Source organism: Tupaia chinensis, unplaced genomic scaffold, assembly GCF_000334495.1.
Source record: "Tupaia chinensis unplaced genomic scaffold, TupChi_1.0 Scaffold000437_1, whole genome shotgun sequence".
NCBI lineage: Eukaryota > Metazoa > Chordata > Mammalia > Scandentia > Tupaiidae > Tupaia > Tupaia belangeri.
Genome location: NW_006159942.1, coordinates 740,194 through 752,861, shown reverse-complemented (window position 1 = coordinate 752,861; position 12,668 = coordinate 740,194). Strand labels below are relative to the sequence as shown.

Below are 12,668 nucleotides of genomic sequence, written 5' to 3'. Positions count from 1 at the left end.
GAATGCCTATTTTGCAAGGCTGTTGTGAGCATTACACGGTACTTGGCATGTAATTAGTGTTCAATAAATGTTATCTGCCTTCTCTTCTTTTGGTCTTCATTATCCTAATTGGCTGATCGGACATTGTTTAATCCAGTAGTTAGTGCAGATTGAGCATCCCTATTCTGAAAATCTAAACTCTGAAATGCTCCAAAATTTGGGACTTTCTGAGTGTTGACATGATGTCACAAGTGCAAAATCGCACACTTGACCGCTTGGAATGGGTCACAGTCAAAATGCTGCAATACAAAAATATTTATAGACTACCTTAGGCTAGGTGATAAAGTGTATATAAGACATAGATATGTTTCATATTGAGACTTGGGTTCTATCCCCAAGATATTTCATTATGCATATGCAAATATTCTAAAATTTTTTAAAAATCCAAAATTTGAAACACTTCTTATCCCAAACATTTCAGATAAGAGACACTCAGTCTGTACTATTACTTCACATTCTACAGGGCTGAGAAAATTTCACATCCAAGCTGGAGGCACTATGGAACATTCCATGGTTTAGAATTTTTATTAGGCAAACTTACTGAAGATTTTCTGATGGCCTTTTGGCTTACGTTTTGTCACACAGAAACTAGCTATTGTTAGTCTGGCTCCATGGCCTGGTTGTTTAAAGCAGCTGGATCCTAAATGGTCATCTTCATGGTTCAAGACCCAGACTTGGCAGCTTGAGAAACATGCTAAGCATATGTGTTTGCATGCCCCAAATCCTATTCAGAGGGAGAGACAGAGGAAAAGGGATTATAGGGCATGCTCATTCCCCAAGGGAAATGTTTTCACCTTTTCTCTGTCTCTCTCTCTCTGGCAAGGGAACATGCCCTCTAGCCCCCTTCCAAAAAGAAAGAAAAGAAAAGAAAGTGTATAGTTACTGACACATTGGGCCCGCACAGAGCTCACAGTGGATGTCTTTGCTATTCCAGACCTCCAACAGGATGTTTTGTTTTTGAGAGATTTTTGCTATAGGGCACATGTGCTCACCAGAGAGACAGAAAGTGAGAAATCACCCCCCCCAGGGGGATGACCATGCCGCAATCCCTCCTCCTCCATTCTCCTCTCTGGATTTTGGGCATGCATGCACACACACCCAGTGTGAGTTTTAAGCTGCTGGGTTCGAGACTTGAACCACATTTGACCATGTGCGAGTCCAGCGCCTTAACTACTATGCCACTGGCTAACCGCCCCCTCCCCAAACAGGGTGGTTTTTAACACTTTCAGTGTAGGTTTCTTTGCAGTTCAGATCTGGTACTTTTCATGAGCCCCTGTCTGAATCCTTACTTTGTGATCCCTAACTTCTGGAGAAAAGAGGAAAGAGCATTCAGAAGAGATTCTTTAGTCCCCAGCCATCTGAGAAAACATATGCTTCATTAATTTGAATAAAACAAGGACATCTCTATTTTGTTAGATGTCCTCTTGAATCTCCCTCTCTAAGAGTGTCTCAATGCTTTCTTCTAACCTAATATAAAAAACTCCTCTGCTCTCTTGACAATTTTAGTTGCTCTTTTCTGAGCCTTGTCCAATTTCATGGTTTTTCTGAGCTGACACCAGCACTGAGTATCACACTCCGTGAGTGGGTGGGCTTAGTGCTCGTGCCATTCACTCTAGAGGTGGGAGGATGTGAAGTTTTATTCCAGTGATGACCAGGTCTTTGTGGATCTCCTTGACCCCAAATAACTTTCCAGGCCGATGTCTGCAATAAACTCTGTCTATTCACCTTTTGCGGTCTCATCCTTGAGCTCAGAGGCACACCTCTGTGAATTATTTTTCCGTAAACAACTTCTTGCGTTTGACCACATTCAAATTTGTTAGCCATTTTTCTATTTACTCATCTAAACTTGGGGACTATTTCTGAAATTTGTGGCTATTAGTTTGGCATTTTTCAGAGGGGAAGTCACCATGTTGTTAACCTCCTCCAAATATTTTATCAAAAGTGGTTAATAAATCTAGTCCCAGCTTGAGCCTGCTGTCTATTTTTTGCTGTCAGACATTGTTTTTTGCTGCCTGAAGGCCTTCCAGTCTAAGAATTATCTTGTGCATGATGAGATACTTTGCCTCGATGAAATTAAAATGAGTTCAATAGCCCTTGAGTGGAACATTAACAACAATTTTCTGAAAGGAAGCTTTTTTTGGTTTGTTTTTATCTGTCTCAGCTAATTACTTATTTTAAATAGACATGCTCTAGTTTATTTTTGACTTTGTGTCCACGTGTCTGTTCAGATGTACATGATGGGTAGAAATGTTTGTTTTATTAATAGAAATATAATTTTTCAAGGGAAAAAATAATAATATTTCCCAGATTTATTCATTGATTCACACTTAACCTTAACACAAGATTCAAGGGAGCCAGTCAATGGCATATTGGTAAAGGCACTGAATTCTCATATGGCTCACCACGGTTCAAGTCCCAGGCCCGGTGGTTTGAAAATCATGCTGGGCACATGTGCATGTGTGCCCAAAATCCTGAGAGGAGAATGGAGGAGAAGGGATTATGGTGTGGCCATCACCTCTGGGCAGTGATTTCCCACTTTCCCTCTCTCTTCCTCTCTAGCAAGCACACATGCCCCATGGCAAAAACCCAAAAAACTAAAATAAAATATTAAAGATGGCTATTTAAAAAAAAGGGGGGGATAATGATATTTTATTTGTTTGCTTGTTTTTAATTAGCTTTATGGCATTTGGAAATATTTTTTCAGGTTTTAATGGTAGCCCAGATTTTGGAGTTTCATTTTAGGTTGGTATACTTCAGTTTTTGTTTTTGTTTGGTTTTTCTGGCTATTCTTTGTTCATAAACACACTATTTTGAAATAAATAAAAATGAATGTTTAAGTGAAAACACAAAACAATAAAATAAAATAAAGGTAGGAGAAAGAAACCTATTGTTAACAATTCTGGACCCCCAATTCCAGTCACAGTGGTGCAGGAGGTGGGGCATCACTGTATGATGCTGGAGCTACGTGGAATAGCCTAGAATTGAGATTCCGGGTCGTCCTGAACAAACCGGGCACACCCACAGGTGTACCTGTGATCAGGGCGTGTTGGAGGGAGAATCGCTGTGTGACAAGTCCCTGCTGGAGGTCTCTGTCTCTCTTTCTTTCTCTTTCATCGAACAAATAAACTTAAAAGAGAGAAAGAAAAAGCCCAACTTTCAACTATATTTAGAGGAGTTTCTAGAGTACAATTGCCCAGATGTTAAGTAACTGATAAATACCTGTTTCAGTGCTTCAAATCCATTCATAGACTCCCTTCATCTCATCTTCTGTCACGGGCCCCTGACAGACCGTGAGATGACAGGATTTTAAGTCTTCAAAACTCCCTCTAGTTTTCTTCTCCCCCTTGCGTATAATGAAGAATTTCAGACGAGATGTAATCATATAGAACCTCATTCTGCTATGCCTCGATGCTTCACCCATATAGCTCTGCACACAGAAGCCTTAGGCCATGGCTACCCAGTGGGAATCTCATTTAAGTAAATAAAAATCCTCTGATGTTTATTTTCACCTCTGAGCCTTTGCTCAAGAATGCCTTAACCCACCCGTGAGGTGACATTCATTTTGCATGACTCATTTCCTAGCTTCTAACCCTGCACAATCTGGCCCCAGGCTATTTCTTGGTACAGGAACTTCGATTCTCCTTTGCATGACCTCTTCACACCCACCCCTGCCCATAGCTAGATTAGTCTAAATTATGAAATGAGAGGAACTTTTGGTAGAGTGCCAGAGGAAAAGTGACTGCAGTCAAAGCTGGAGGGCTGGCATTGCAGTTCTAGTTCGACTCCTGAGAAGCTCGTACCCTAACACGCCCACTTGAGGTTACAAACCTCAGCTTTGTCATCCTGACCATGGAACCACTTCCCTGCCCCTTCATACGCTTGGGAGCCACCTTGCCTACATCTGAGTCTTTCTTCAAATGCACTAGCGTCCTCCATAAAGTCTTCTATTCCACAATGTTCACTTCCTCCTTACTGTTTTTATTGTCTACTCTGCTCACTTGGAATTTACGCGTTTTCTTCATTTTCTGTTATCTTTTCTATTGATGTCACACCTCCCCAACTAGTGAGGGTTTTTCAAGGCATTGAAGACGCAGACCCTGTACTGTCTCAAGATGGAAGGAACACAAATGTCGGCCTGCTCTTGGTCACTACGTCACTTCAGTCAGAGGAGAGGAGAGGGATTCAGGAACAAAGAGTGCTCTGGTAATTAATGTCTAGATGCAGTCCCCAAACCAGGTGGTAGAGACACTCTCCAATCTGCTTCTCGAGATTGCATAGGAAAAATAGGACGAGGCTGATCATCTGAACACGTCTCAGGGACTCTGCCCCTAGGCATCGGCATTTCTGTCACATTTGTTTTCTACTTTGGCAGTATTTCAAACAGTGTTTAAAATGAAAACCATTACTAGTCTCCTCTTCCTAAAGAGAGCACTCTAGCACTCTTCAGGAAACATTACAGTCTGTCAGTCGGCCCCTTTCCAGTTTTGTGAACGTAAATCAGGGCATGTATCATGAATTTAAAATTGTGCTGTTCCAGCTGGTATGTTCCCTCGACAAGCTTCAGAGAATGATAACGGTGGCTTACATAAGGGAATGGGAAGATGCTAGGAGAAGCTATTTTAAATCTCAAATTATTCTAAAAGACTGTATTAGGCTCAAAACACTACATTTTTTTGGAAAGATAACTGTTGATTTGGTAGTCTGTCTCAGTAAAGCAGAACTCTAAATCCTTTTCTAAAATTAAACTGGACAAGTCCATTGTTATCCCAATATTCAGATTTCTGAAGTGAGGCTTAGGTTTAGTTACCAAAAAAAAAAAAAAAAAAAAAAAAAGCTAAAACTTGTACTTTAATTTACGCAGTTCCGCATACGAGGTCCCGTGTTAACTAACAAGGTAGAGCAGAAGATGGCAGCTTGTCGGTTGTATTCCACATAGTTCCATGTCTAGTGATAGACAGCTTAACTACACTTTTACTGTAGTCAACCCCAAACGGACACCAAGCAGTCTGAAGGATGAGAGTAACTGAGACTCAGTCTATTGTTCTTGGCGGACTGCCTGGAAAGCCAGAGTTGAGGTGCAGAGAACTAGCAGAGCAGTAAAGGCAGAAACCCCACCTCTGCACTTAGCACACATGTGGACAACTGCTGCTCCTTACCATTTGTCTGAGGAATGCAAAGTTAAACATACATTTTAAAATGTTGATATTGGGACCAGCAGATGGTGTGATGGCTGTGTTGCTGGACTCCCATGTAGTTAATCACAGTTCAAGTCCCGGACCCAGTGGCTTAAACTCACGCCGGGCGCATGTGTGTCCATGCGCAAGATCTCGAGAAGAGAATGGAGGAAGAGGGATTGCGGCGTGGCCATCCCCCTGGGGGGTGATTTCTCGCTTTCTGTCTCTCTCCCTCTCTCTGTCTTTCTGGCGAATGCACACACCCTATAGCAAAAACCTCTCCAAAATAAAATAAAATGTTGATATTTATTTGCTAACAAGATTCTTCTTCAGTTTCCCTTTTACTTTATTACTTTATAGCATGTGCCACAGAAAGCACACAAGACAGAAAGGGAGAGGGTGGCTTGCTCTTGAGCTTTAAAATCAAACAGACGTGAGTTTGATCTCAGACTTTGCTATGTATCAGCTATACCTGTTGGATAACTTTCCTACTTCTCTAAGTTCACATTTTCTCATCTGTAAAATGGGATTAAGAAATTATTTCTCGTGGGATTGTTGTGAGAATGAATCCACACACTCTCACCAAAGCACCTCAGAGAATGTGCCCTTCTCAGTTGACAGGCTGAGAGACAGAGAGTTTAGGATTGAACTGCAGGCTAAAGACAGGACACCTGGCTTCACCTGCAATTCCACTGAGGTCCTCTAGGATGCCCTTCACCCCAGCCACAACCTCTATCAATCCTGCCTGTGTTTTTTTCTCTCTCTCTTTTCATGGAGAGGTTTTTGTTATAGGGCATGTGGCTCGCCAGATAGAGAGAGACAGAGAGACAGAAAGCAAGAAATCACCCCCCAGGGGGGATGGTCAAACCACAATCCCTTCTCCTCCATTCTCCTCTTGGGATCTTGGGCAAGCACACACACATGCACTCGCAAGAAAGACAGAGCCTGGCACGAGTTTAAGCCACCGGCTCTGGGACTCGAACTGCGGTCGACTACACGGAAGTCCAGCAACATAGCCATTATGCCAACTGCTGGTCTGCTGCCAGTGTTTCTCTAAGTATTGGAACTGGCTCAGTAGCAGTTGTATGTTTTCACATGTAAAAAATGGAATAAATAATGCAGAGAAATAGGGGTTTACAATAAATTATAGTTAGCTATCAGGTTACTGAAAAGCTGGAAAGATGAGCAAAAAGGCCCACACAGTTTCTTAGCATGCAAACCCGCTTTCAGTTGGAGCATACTGGGTTTAGCTGAGGCCAGTTGGAAGTACATGTGGTCAGCCATACTTGGACAGATTGAGAGTGCTAAGCCTTAAAGAATAGTAATTGAAGTGCTGAGCTTCCTGAATAGTATCCGCTGAGTGTGATGAGAAAATGAGAGAAAAGATCCATGGCACCAACAGTGTCTTTCACCCAGAAACACTGGTCTCTTCTCTGTCTGGTAAACACTCTTTTCTCTGCATCTTTTGCTTTGGTATTATGTTTATTCTGCTCTTTTCTAATCTATTTTTACTTTAGACATCATTCTTTAGGAAAACACATTTCTGCTGTGACCAACAGCTAGGCACATGTAGGATGAAAAGACTGAAATGTCTCCTGTTGGTATTTTCTCTCTAATAACAAACCTGGCTCTCGAGCCCCGAAGAGCCAACACTGCCAGGAGCAATTCCAGCTGGTTTCTGTTTTGCTTCACATGACATCAGCAGAAGCTGTCAGTTGAGTTTCACTTGCTAGAAATTTATGACCAGGGATACTGTTAAAAGCAGAAAAGATCCAGCTGGGCTTTCAGATCCCTGACTAAGAGAGTAAAGAGAAGGAGGGAGAAATGAAAAGCATGACTAATATCAGGGATACAGCCTGAAAACTCCTTTCTTTTTACCTACAACCGAGGTGCAGTGAAAGTGTTTCCCAGAGGGTGTACAATTATGATCCTGCTATTTCACCCATGCTTGTTTCCCCCCTGGTTAAAATCTGGCCATGAAGAATGCTTTACCGGGAACCAGCAGTTAACGTAATGGCTATGTTGCTGGACTCCCACGTAGTCGACAGCGGTTCAAGTCCCGGACCCTGTGGCTTAAAACTCATGCTGGGTGCATGTGCGTGCGTGCCCAAGATCCCGAGAGGAGAATGGAGGAGAAGGGATTGCAGCGTGACCATCCCCCCTGGGGGGTGATTTCTCGCTTTCTGTCTCTCTGTCTCTCTCTGTCTGTCTGGTGAGCGCACGCGCCCAATAGTGAAAACCTCTCCAAAAAAATAAATACATAAAAAAAGAGAATGCTTTGCCTGCCCTGTAGACTAAGTGGGCAGAGTAAGGTGATGTGCTTTAGTGGGATGGGCAAAGTCCTAGGTGCTCAGAAGAGAGCAGTGGAGCATAGGATGAATGCTTTCTACGCCCCTCAGACACGCTAAGTACCAGGTAGAGTTCTACTCTGAAATCAGTGATGTTTTTTTGGCTCTGACTTAAATATTCCCATTTACGTTTATGTTCTCTGGGAATATGCAAGCAGCTGTTGAACTACTCTAACAGCCTATCATCCAATAACCTAATTTTATATAATCACTTTAAGGCCCTGGTTAAAAATAGTAACAACACATAAAAACTACATGGCAAGACACGCCACACACAACTAGCCGAAGCTTAGATTTTGTTCTAGTGCATAGACCCACCATTGATGGAAACAGCTCATAGAATCTGGAATAGGCCCCACCATGCCCATGAAGACGTGTGCTCTGAGTAACACTTCCAATGCATATTTAAGCTTTTTTTTTTTTTTTTGGAGAGGTTTTTGCTATAGGGCGTGTGCGCTCGCCAGACAGAGAGAGAGACAGAGAGACAGAAAGTGAGAAATCACCCCCCAGGGGGGATGGCCACGCCACAATCCCTTTCTCCTCCATTCTCCTCTCGGGATCTTGGGGACGCACGCGGCCGGCGTGAGTTTAAGTCACCGGGTCTAGGACTCGAACTGCTGTCGACTACGTGGGAGTCCAGCGACATAGCCATTACGCTAACTGCTGGTCCCGATATTTAAGCTTTTTGAAATCACTATAAAGATAGTCACCAGAGTCCCTCTGTCCAGATCATTAATCTAACTTTAGGTCAGACTAGAAAAATGAAAGCCCAAGTCCCTCTACCCAGATCATTACTGCAACTTCAGGTCCGACTGGAGAAATTCAATTTAAAACCTTTTTAAGAAATGCTTTCAGAGAAGAGTGCCTGTCACTTTAGTCGGGGTCAGAGGGCATGGAGTCACCTCATGTTTTCAGTGGGAATGGTACTGTCCTTAATGCCAGGCGTCGGTCCCCTCACCCTGGCACCAGAGAAAATTGTTTCTCACTCACATTATCCAACATTAATGTACTGACCTTGCACTCTAAGTTCATTGTAACATACCCTTTTTCTCCTTGATAGCCTGAAGTAAAATGATAGCGTTTAAGAAGCCAAGAGTAGAAACCTTGGAGAGGCACTTAAAGAGAGAACAGGAGACAGGCAGAGGAGAACAAGGAACCAATTTTAAATCACTGACGAGAATCGTCCTTGTATTTAAGATAGGTTTATTGCTGCCCAAAGTCTTCCTTAGGTTTAACTAGTTCTCATTCGTTTTTTAATTATTCATGATAGAGAGTACACGCATACACATACTAAAGAGAGAGAGAATGAGACAGAAACAGAAACCTTCTACAGGGTCTCAACACATCGGGATCCTCTTTGCCCAGCTCTCCAGCCCATCGGGATCTTGGGCACATACACACCTATCCAGATATTTTCAAGTCAATCAAGTCTCTCGTTGGCGGCCACTGTTTTCGTACTTTGAATGGTGGCAAGTAATGGCCACAAGAGAGGGTAATGAGATGAATCTGTGACTTGCCCGATCCCACAGCACTCAGAACCACAGGCAAAGGTCCAGAAGGGACTGACTGTCTTTCTCACACACACATGCACACACATAGGTGTGTTACAGAGCCTCCGGAAAAACTAACACCTGGACTTCAAGTTCAGATGTATTTCGAGGGTGTTGGGAATTGGAGCAATTAAGCCGGTCCCCCAAACTCCACCCCTTTGGCTCATGCTGGTAGTTGGGCAGTGATGGGGAAAGCAGCATTCATGGGGAGATTTCTGCCAACTGGTTCTAAAAGTATTTGTGATGGCCACACCAATCATACTCGCTCCCCACCCAGGCTGTCTTACTTTCTTTTTTATTATTATTAATTTAATTTATTATTATTATTTTTTAATTTGACAAGAGAGAGACAGAAGGAGAGGAAAAGTGAGAAAGCAAGCCACCAGGTCCAGAACTCAAACCGCAGTTGGCTATGTGGGAATCGGCATCTTAACCACCATACCTCCTGCCGGCCCTCTGCCTTCCTTTCAAAGTAGGCCACTTTAGGGACTCCTTCACTCCTTTATTCTTTGGCCTTGCTGGAAGAGAGCCGTGTCCATAAACATCCCTTGGAAGAGAGCAGTCAGACCAGGAGAGGGGTACTGCCTGCACAGGTTTCCCTGGGCTCCTAACTGAGGGTCCCCAGCTACTGACGCTGCACCTGAGGGCTGTGTCATGGTCAGAGGTTCACGGAGCATCTGGACTGAAAGGAGGTACTAGCTGGCTGTCCTTCATTGCCAAACTTCCCAGTCTTCCTGGAGTGGTACAGCTTCAGCCATAGTTTGGAAACTAGCAACGAAATGTTACAAAAATCACAAGGCAAACATTAACACGCTCTGCCCCTGCCCACAGAATAATGCCAAGGAGAAGGTTACTTACAAGGAGCCTTCGTTTGCCTTCAAAGGAGCCCAGTAGGCCGGTCACCGACTTCCTGGGGCTCTGAGTGAAATGTTTCGTGGTGGGTTTCTGATAGCCGTCCTGCTCTGTTTTACCTGCTTTCTTCTTCTTGCTCTTCTCTTTCTCCTGTCTGCTCTTTTTCTCAGCCTTCTTCATTTGCTTTTCACTCTTGAGTGACTTGTCTGGCTTCTCATTCTTTACCTTTTTTTTCTTCTCTTTCTCAGGTTTCTCAAGCTTTTCATGCTTTTTAGAATCCTTTGCTTTGTGGGGAGACATATTCCCTGCCTGCTGCTCCTCCTCCCGCTGAGAGGCTGTAGGCCGGCTGAGGTCATGCTTATCCTCATACTCATTGCTAAGGATTTTATCCTGGGCCTTCTTTTTGGGAGGTTTCCCCTTTGTTGACTTGTGAGGACCTGGTACCACATTTGGGTCCTGGTGGCCATGTTCCTGCCTGTCTGTGTGGTTGTCCCGGAAACGGCCTGGGCCAGCAGCCCGAGCACTGGGCTCGGAGACAGTGGTGGGAGGAGCAGCCGTGAAGCTATCAAAGCTGGTGGCCTTACCAGGCCTCCTGGTGGTCTGGGCCCTCTCCCTCTGCTGCTCCTTCCGCAGGGGAGGGTAGAGATTCTCAGAGACTGAGGGTCCCCTGGCAGTGGGCACTTCAGCTGTTGTAGGGGGCCTGTGAGAGGCTGGGAAGGAGTGCACCCGAGGGGTCCAGGGCCTCTGGGTGGTCGGATAGGTGGTGGTGGTTGTAGGTCTCGCAGCTGTTACCACCTGGGAGGTGGCCCGAGTCACAGTAGTGGTTGGAGAAGGAAGAATGGTGGTGGCCCTTGGAGTTGGGGGTGGTGAGGGAGGGGCCACGGTGGTGGTGGTCAGTTTTCTCGTGACCTTCACCCGACTCTCTCTGGTTGGCAAGACTTGTGCTTTCCTCAGCTCGTCTTTTCTCTTCTCACTGCCCAGGCTTGGTCTTCCTGCTCCTCCACCACCATTGTTGCCCTCCTCCACCACCTGGCCCTCTATACCAGATGCCTTACACTTTTGCACAAAGCCCTTCTGCCTGATCTTCTCTATCCTGCGGATGGGCCCCTGGTCAATGACCTCGTACATAGCCTCCAGCCTGACAGGGTAAGGATAGCGCTCCTCTACCTGCAGCGTCTTCTTCAGCAGCACCATGCCAAACTTGCCCTTCTCCAGCTTCAGGAAGCTCATCAGCTTCGGGATGAGGCTGGGGTCCAGGGGCTGCTCCAGGACCTGGCCCTCACTGGTGATCCTTCGCACCTTGCCCCCTTCCTCCCCCGCCTGGTGAAACAGCACGATCTGCTGAATGTGCCTTTCAGCCAGCTCACAGTACACATCGTCCTTCAGGAGGCTCATCATCAGGCGGTAGTAGCCTTCTGAGGCATGAGGGGCAGAGATGACCCACACCCTGTTCTTCCCTGCAAAGCTGGCAAGGATGTTGGGAGAGCCAGACCCAGAGGGAAAACGCAACATCCTCGACCGAGCCGAGGACCCCTCATCTCGGACCATCTCACGGGGAGAGCTCTTGGCAGTTGGTCTCTGCTCAGGCCTCAGGGAGGCCCCACTGATGCTCGAGGGGGTTTGCAGCACCGTGGGACGAGCCAGCCTTAACACTGGCACACTCCTCCTTCTCTGCAGAGTCTGCAGGTTCCGTTCCTCCAGAGTGGACCTCTCAGTATCGCGAGACCTTCCCGTGTGCCTCAGAAACCGAGCTGGCCTACCGCTGAGTGGAGAAACCACCGCGGCTTTCCTTCCTCCGTGGCTCCCTCTGTTCCTGGCCTGGGTATGGGGTTCTGACCCACAAACGAGCCACATTGCCAACAGCATGGCGAAACAGGGTCCCATTCTCCACGTCATTGTGTAATCCACTTTGGGATGCAGCAAGGACATAAAACACAAAAGGGGAAAAGGAGGAGAGAGAAAATCATTTAATTGCAGACAAAGCTGGTCATTTTCTCTTTCTCTTGGCCAAGGGGAAGGGGAAGGTATGGTTAGAGAAGAATAAGAAGAGAGGGCAGGGAATGAATCGTCGGATGGGATCCTGTTGCCTTTAAGCCCCTATAATTTGTCAGTACTTAGCAGAGAGTTCCATGAAGCAGGAAATCAGGTCCCCAGGCAGCATGCTTGCACCGTTTCAGCTAACTCTGGATGCTCCAGAGAAATGCAACCCGAGCATGTTAGTTATGACAACATTCACATTTCATTTCTTCAAATAAGCGACTAAGAAACAAACATACACACCAAAGGCAGAAAGGATTACACACTTACATTGTGGCTCATAGAGGTGGAATGCAGAGGATTTCAAACGAAATCCGGTTTGGTCCCCAGGACAGTTTCCTGGATGAAATACTTCTCTTCCCAACCCTCTCGCTTCTTTCCGAGGGTGAGCAATACAAAAGCTGCAGCGGCAGCTTTCAAAGGAGCACCACGGAGCCACACAGCCTGTCCTGATCTGAGAGCTGGGCTGGTTCCTTCTCTTGCTGGCTGTGCCTTTTACCTTCTGGACAAGTAGGGTGAGGTGAAAGGAGCTGTCCTTTTAAGCCTTTGTGTCTCCATTTGTCTGCAGTCGCTCCTGGGTCTCGGTGTCTGTGTGCACCAGTCCCTGGTGCCGGCACAGGACGCCCCTTAGAGCGGAGCCCTAGCGATTTCTGAATCTCGCTCTTTCC

The 12,668-nt window shown here is 45.6% G+C and overlaps 1 protein-coding gene across 1 annotated transcript in view; it reads right to left on the bottom strand.

The window, feature by feature from the left end:
* The window catches only part of CCDC80 (coiled-coil domain containing 80), a 32,619-nt gene extending 19,957 nt beyond the window's left edge, over positions 1–12,662 (bottom strand). The window contains exons 1-2 of the mRNA XM_006155123.2: positions 12,271–12,662; positions 9,970–11,870 (exon numbers count right to left, since the gene is read on the bottom strand). Of these exons, the coding sequence (XP_006155185.1) occupies positions 9,970–11,859 (1,890 nt within the window). The 5' untranslated portion in view covers positions 11,860–11,870; positions 12,271–12,662. The remainder of the gene's footprint in view (positions 1–9,969; positions 11,871–12,270) is intronic.
* Between the last annotated feature and the right edge of the window lie 6 nt (positions 12,663–12,668).